This window comes from Pavona decussata, unplaced genomic scaffold (genome assembly GCF_977016875.1).
Source record: "Pavona decussata unplaced genomic scaffold, jaPavDecu1.1 SCAFFOLD_960, whole genome shotgun sequence".
In the NCBI taxonomy this organism is placed as follows: domain Eukaryota; kingdom Metazoa; phylum Cnidaria; class Anthozoa; order Scleractinia; family Agariciidae; genus Pavona; species Pavona decussata.
In genome coordinates this window covers 45,049-52,500 of record NW_028145960.1, presented here as the reverse complement: position 1 = coordinate 52,500, position 7,452 = coordinate 45,049, and the positions used below count along the sequence as shown (strand labels likewise).

Below are 7,452 nucleotides of genomic sequence, written 5' to 3'. Positions count from 1 at the left end.
TACTAAAATGGTGAAAGTGATGGATATTTACCTCGCCGCTTCGTGGCTCAGTTAATATCCATCACTATTCACCTCCACTTCGGTGAATAATTGTTAAATAAAGTAAACTTATATGGCATCATCGCCAAAGAAAAGAGCAAGTTATCGGAGCAAATCCGCCCGGAAAAATGAAGATATTACATCAGTGTCACTCACCGACATCTCTGCGAGAAAGTTGCAGTATTTTGGCGTCCCGAATCTCAGGAAATTGAGTGCAAAAATACCGGCAAAAGAATTGACTACAAGTGCGCCAAGGCGCATCACAAATTACGAGCCAGTGAGTTAAAGCCAGCGGTACTTCATGTAATTGAAAGCCAACATTATGTAAGTCACACTGACATTGGAGTGATCCAAGATGGCCGACCATTTCGATGAAAGAAGCGGTCTTGTTCCGTCGAAGACTCCATGGGGAAGTTGGGCGCAGACAATTGATGAAGTCTTCATCGAGGTCAACGTACCTAAAGGAACTAAGGGCCGGGAAGTTACCTGTGATATCAAGCCAAAAAGTATAAAATTTGCTTTGAAAGGGCAAGAGTTTTTCAAGGTGACAAATTAAGCTAAGCTATAAGGCTTAATTTGATTTCTGAAGTCTGAAGGCAACTTCTTTCATTTGCTTATCGTATATTACTTATGTCATTTTTGTTCACAGGGAGGCCTCTTTGGAACTGTTTTGGCAGATGAAAGTACATGGGTTTTAGGTATTTGTTTCATGTTGTTGTTCTAAAATTTCCTAAGTGCTTTGCAGTCTCACTTTATGGGGGTCCGCTTTAAAAGGACCAATAGTTCACATAGAAGACCTTCTGTAGCATGATATCCAACCTTAGTTTTCTCTCTAGGATTGGGACAGGAATCTTCCCTAGTATGCATAATGTCATCGATCATCGGCTTTCTCCTGGGGTCGACCAGATTGTAAAATCACTCAAACAAACTTGAAAAATTTCTCCAGGGGAGGGGGAATTCTTGGAAGAATTCACCTCTGGGGTCAGATGTTACTCAGCAGAGTATCTTCCTTATGTCCCCCTTATATAAGCGGAGAAAGAAGAAGCTCTGTTGACTACAGTCTGGGAATTGTACACCTTTATACAATGACCAGTGTAAAACTCGCGTTGTGATTGGTGGAGCGGAGTTTGTGATTAGAGTATAGACGCACTATTGACGTCATTGAGTGGTGTGACCGCAAACCTGATTTGAGTCTAGAGTCCAGCAAGAGTGACTGGTCAACAAAGATTTGCAAACTCTTTTTGCAAGTAGTGGACAAACAAAGGCAAATTTTCGCAAGAAAGGAAAACTGTCCCATGAAAAATTGGACAAAGACCGTTGAGAGTAACCTAGAACTTTGTTGTGATATGAAAAGAAGGGAATATTTGCCCAAATTAATTTTTGTCGCTGATAGAAATCCGGCACTGGCAAGTAATTGATTACAAATCACAGTGAAGCAACTGGCTGACGTGCTGTTATATTTTTGGGGCAGAAATTCCTACTGGAATAAAGGTTAACGGTAGTTTTGAAAATATTGTTAGTGAAATTTTTTTGGATTATACTTATTTAAGGATCACAATTGTGTGTATGTAGTAGTCTGAAAGTTTGCTGGAAAGTCTTTGACTCAGCTCAGTCAACACGATGCTCACTCACCAAATGTGTTGAAATGTCTTGGTTAAATTGTATAAAACAAATAGACTCCATTTAGCCATGGGTCTGTACTCTGATAACGGACAGATGACGTCAAAGAACATGGTAAGAACTTCAGTCACGTTACTCGCCTGCGTCTCGTAGCGTACTTCTTTGTTCTCACCACATTTTGACATCATCTGTACAGATGCGCGGCAAAGTAGAATCTATTTGTTAGATCAATGTTAAGCTGTGGGAGGGGGAGACTGGGCACAGGCAGGGGGATTTGACCTCAGTTCATTTTTTCTATTCAAATGGCCGACCCCAGGGAAGTTATCGTTGGTCAAAAGAATGCAAATTTCCCATGCCCAGGGACATTATCACAAAAGCTCATCTATTTGAATAAATCTCAACCTAGATGGAAGATGCATTGACGTTTATTATACAAAAAATCGAGCAGATTCACTCACCTTTCTTTCGCTCTTGGCGTGATAAAAGCGGAGGAAATCACAGAGGCAGTCTGCTTTTGGTGAATTCTAATATTTTCAAAATGGTGGAACTCATTTCCAGTCTTTCTTGGGCATCCAAGATGACGTCGGTGGAGCCCAGTCTACAATCGGTTAAAGTCAAAAGCCCCGACCCCCAGGACTTGATGAATGATCAAAAGTCCCTACCACTGGCAGACTTGTTACTTCAAATCGTGCGCCTATGTCAGCCTCCCCCCCTCCAGCCCCCCGCAGCTTAACATTGATAGGTGCATTATTTCAACAGCTCAAATCAGACTTGATAAACAAGACACATCTAACAGAAGAAAATTTGATACCAAATTATATAAATTAGCATAATTCGATTTTTCATGCAGACAAAGTTTATGATACAATGATGTTATGAGTAATTGAATGAACTTAATAAAAAGTTTGTTTTACAAAAAAAGAGTCAGCACCCCAAGGTAAGCATTGCTCTAGGTTTCAGAGAAAATAAAAATTATTTTGTTTTAGCTGAGAAATTAAGATGTAGTAAAAGGCAATGAAAATAACACATATTTGGAATGATTTTTCTTAGGAGGTGGTTCATTATATTGGGGTTGCACCGTACACAACACATGCATGTGTATCCAGCACTATCCTTTAATTTATTAATGAAATAAATACACAAAGAAGCTCTCATCTCATCACCTTTGCTGTACAAGATAGCATCCATTTGATTTTTCCAGGATGCTGGTTATGTTCTGTAGAAATTCTATGACTTGAAAAAGGTGCTTTTTTTATAGAATGTCCCATGTATGGCGTTAAAAAGTGGTAAATCCTGTTGACTCTCCCCCATGGTTTAACAAACCTGTATATTCCTCCAGTCTTTGATCTTAACACAAGGTCAAGAATTTTCTCCTGCCCAGGGGCAAAGAATCCAATCCCCCTCTTGTATTCCCCAACATTTTCCCTTGTTAAGTCTTGGGGTATTATATAATCCCCTGGGGAAGACAATGACATATTAATTATGTGAATACCATGTTTATCAATTCATAGGGTAGTACAAATATTATGTAATTTTTTATAGAATATTTTCCTGAGCTATGATTTATTTTTTAGCTTGAAATGTTTAATGACTTTTTTTCCTGATAATTTCAAAAGCTGTCATCTTTCCAGGGAGAGGTGAATACTTTATAATTAAAAAATATGGTGAACTGACTTCATGGGAAATGAGTACTTTTTTATGTTTTTTTTAAATGTGATCTACAGACCCGCCTTTGCTATATGCACCCACCTTGTCAAAAGCTGCTATCTTGAAAATCACACACATAAATGAACAGCTCCATGGTAAACATGTTGCAACCAGACCTGTCAATAATATTATTATTAATTAAAAAGTTCCAAGAATAGTACGCCACATTTACAGCAGCTACAGACCACAGATTGTCCAAAACAAGCAAAAGGTGCAAAAGTCTAACTACTTGAGGAAATACATTGTACATGTATGTAGCCTTTTAGCTAAGGCAGATGATTAAAGCCTTTTTTATTCTTAAGGCTACTTCCTGCTTTCACAGGTTTCCTTCAAATCTACATGCCTATTAATTCACTCAAAGGTGATATATTTTCGCAAAAAAACATTTGCGAGATTTTAGGTTTCAAAGTTTATGATTTCTCCTTTTGCATTTTGTTACATTAAGTTTTGATGTTTTGTTTTCCCAAAATTTTGGAATAAATGCTAAACTTTACTTTGGTCATAACCTTTGGTGGTAACCTTAATTTTATTTCTATTTCAGAGGACAATGAGCTTGTTCGCATTATTTTGGTGAAATCTGGACGAGATGCTGCTAACTGCTGGCCTTCACTGCTGTCAAATGAATATTCTGCTGATCCATGGACATTTAATGAAATGGAAAAAAAGTTGACTCTAGAAAGATTTCAAAAAGAGGTACAGCAAAACTCATAATCTTTAATTTAGACTAAAGCTTCTTCTTAAGTAGATCTGTCTGAAATTAGCAGTCAGACTTTGTAAAAGATCGCAGACATTCAAATATTTTTACAGTACTCAATGAAGACAAACACCGGTATTTCATTGTCAATACCTGTGGCAGAATCAATCTTTGAGCCAGAGGGGCTATTGTATATTAATAGGGTGTGACTGTTTCAAAACTTATAGGGAAAGAAGCTCCCCAACACTCATGTTTGAAGTTTAAGCTGGGTTTCACACAGTTAAAATCATTCAATCCCCTTGAAATTTACAAAGACAGTGGCAAACAAGTTCGCCTTTTAATGTTATGGTTATGAAAAAATCCACTAAGCAGTTTTTTTTAGTTACAGCTAAAGGTAAACATGACTAATAACTACACCAACTGAAATCAAATAAAATTTGAAACTTAAGTCCACTTAGTATTTGAGACCTCTTGAAAGCAACCACCCCTGAGGCAAATACTAGTAACCTGCATTTTGGTTGTTCCGCACTTATGTTCACAGTTTGTGAAAAGTTTTATTTTTTTCCTTGACAGAATCCAGGTTTTGACTTCAGCAATGCTAACATATCTGGAAACTATTCTGGAGGAGGCCCAACATTCCCAACCTAACAAAGAAGAACAGTTAGACTATGAAGATGATAAAACCCAGGGCAAGCTGTACAGCAGATTGGACTTTTGTCATGTTTTCCAATCCTGCGAAATTTAAAAGTGAACATTTCTCGCTTCAAAATGAGAAATTTAGTGACATCAGAATCTCACCAATTTTGAAAGCGGTTCAAACCAAGAGTGTCAAATTCCCCCACCCCCTCCCCCCTTACCCACAATTTCACTCACCATCTTGGGTTTGTCCTTGAGTCCTTGAAAGCTATTTGTAAATTCTCAATGTGAACAATTAAGTTAAAAGTGGTTACACTTTATACCATGCTGTAATAGAGGAAGGGATGTACTTTAATATTGCATGGTTGTTACTGCAGAAGGAGAAAGTAATTATTTTGCTCTTCTTTGTTTTGTTAAAAACACCAAATCCACCATTTCAATAATCATGGTAGAGGAGACCAAGAGCGTATTAAAGGGAGGGTCTAACAGAGAACAGAAACTGTCATGTAAAACGAGTAATTATAAATGTATAATAAAATCAAAATAATGTGAAACTGAATTAATTCAAATGACTTTTTTTATCATGTAATTTGCTTTGTGCACTAGGAACAAGTGCGCTCAAGCCATAGAGTGGACAGATGATTATTCCATTTTAAAATTGTGTACTTAGTTGCCTAGAATGTGAGAACTTTTGAGCAAAAACATTACTTCGTTTCAATGGAAATCTATCTGCTTTTCATATATATGATATAATTGTAGCAGTTTAACAATGCCTCGAGCCAACAAAGCCCAAGCACTTCGTGGAACGATGTGAATAAACTAACATCTTGTCTATAGTCCCCCACCCCTCCCCACAGGTTCAGGATTGGACCTTGCTTGACAGGCCGTAAAACAAGATGCACAATGGACAGTACTTAAATATAATAAGACAACAAAAGAAAGGAAAGACAAATGAGAGAATAAAAAGTATATGTGAAAGGAAATATGATGTTATGTTTTAAGCCTGGTGAACAAATAATAATCATTATCTAATGGTATTCTGCAGTCAGTGACACAGGCATACCTGGAAAAGAAAACCTGAGTTTGCCCAACAGGAGTCAAACCTATGACCTTGGCTATTCAAATGCCCTAGCACCTGGAAGTAACTGGAAGGTCATAGTGATGATAATAATCATCGCAATAGTTTGAATGTGGAAGATGCCCCAAACAGAGAGGGTTCCAGCTGTTATAGGACTCGGCATCATCAAAAAGAGACTAGATAAGTGCGTTCAGAGGATCCCAAGCACAATCAATATCACTGAGCTTCAAAATATAACTCTTCTGGGAATGGCTGATATTCTTCTTTCTTAAGTACCCACAGGGCGCCCACACAAACGGCGTGACTGGTGACTGTTTACAAAATTTAGAGGATTTATATGGAAATATTATAAGGTTCGTATTAAAGCCAAATGTTAGGGAAAATGTTTACCTGAAAAGTCACAATAAATGTAAACTTAGCTCAATCGTTGTGCTTTGTCGTTCTTTTGCCTGAAAACGGCGAATTTAGGCGATTTTGAAGGTTTTGCTTTCGTCGTTAACCTGAGCGTTATATGGGACTTATATAGAGAGAATGGTACGAGAGGAAAGCTTAACATCTCGACTTAACTGGTGCTGGGTTTGGAAGCCGGGCGATTCGAATTTCCGGTGCCGGGGTGCTGGAGCATTTCTGACAGAGCTTTCCTCCCTTGTCTCTCAATATAACGCTCAGGTAAACGACGAAAGCAAAACCTTCAAAATCGCCTAAATTCGCCGTTTTCAGGCAAAAGAACAACAAAGCACAACGATTGAGCTAAGTTTGCATTTATTGTGACTTTTCAGGTGAACATTTTCCCTAACATTTGGCTTTAATACGAACCTGATAACATTTCCATACAAATCGCGCCGGTATATATCCTCTAAATTTTGTAAACAGTCACCAGTCACACCGTTTAATTTTGTGTGGGTGCCCTGTGAAGTACCTAAAGACCATGGTTAACGTTTGGCTCTAGTGTCAAATGGTGTCAAACATAAGTTAAAAAGTACAAGGTAAAAGTTATACCCATCCCAACTCCTAATGGGAAAACTCAGATTTTCTTTTTTCCGAGTATGCCAGTCAGGAATTACTTACTGAAAAATACCTATCAATAATTAGTATAATATTATGAAAGGTGTTTGTCATCGTGGTTTAAAATGATAGATGAGTTAATCGTTTGTCTCATGATTGAGTCACAAAGATGTGGATCGCGACGTGATGACGAGGATCGAAATCCTCCAATCAACAACAGCCTAAGAGAGGATCGAAACGCACCAATCAACACAAACCAAGGTGCTACTTATACTGTCACGCAATCAGTCGACACCATCGCCTGATGAAGACCAGCAGTATAGCGGTCGAAACGTCGCGATCCACATCTTTGTGACTCAATCGTGAGACAAACGATTAACTCATCTATCAATTAGTATAATAGTAGAAATGATTGATGACAGAAGGTCCCGAAAAAGATTTAAAAATGAACATTTAAGTTGGATAACAAATACACTAAATTTTACAGGTCATAAAAAGAAAATCTAAAGAAAGAATTGATGTGAAATTCTTTGCTGAAAATTTAACCTTGATTAGCACATCTTTGACTTTTATTAGACTCCTTGATATTGAGAACACCCCTTGAACGGTCCTTTGTCTATGCGAAATATGACGTACTTCCTGTTGTATTTTAGCCAATCACCTCATTGGGAAA

At 37.8% G+C, this 7,452-nt stretch overlaps 2 protein-coding genes across 3 annotated transcripts in view; one reads left to right on the top strand and one right to left on the bottom strand.

The window, feature by feature from the left end:
* LOC146448380 (leucine--tRNA ligase, cytoplasmic-like) overlaps window positions 1-318 on the bottom strand; it is a 14,640-nt gene extending 14,322 nt beyond the window's left edge. For both annotated transcript variants that reach the window (XM_085102631.1, XM_085102634.1), the window contains exon 1: window positions 196-318. In XM_085102631.1, the coding sequence (XP_084958757.1) occupies window positions 196-300 (105 nt within the window). In that variant the 5' untranslated portion in view covers window positions 301-318. The remainder of the gene's footprint in view (window positions 1-195) is intronic.
* On the top strand, window positions 274-5,255 carry LOC146448379 (nudC domain-containing protein 2-like). Its single transcript, XM_085102635.1, has 4 exons — window positions 274-583; window positions 689-737; window positions 3,908-4,059; window positions 4,634-5,255. Exons 1-4 carry the CDS (start codon window positions 395-397, stop codon window positions 4,706-4,708), a joined length of 465 nt encoding a protein of 154 aa, XP_084958761.1. The 5' UTR covers window positions 274-394; the 3' UTR covers window positions 4,709-5,255.
* The last annotated feature ends 2,197 nt before the right edge of the window (window positions 5,256-7,452 follow it).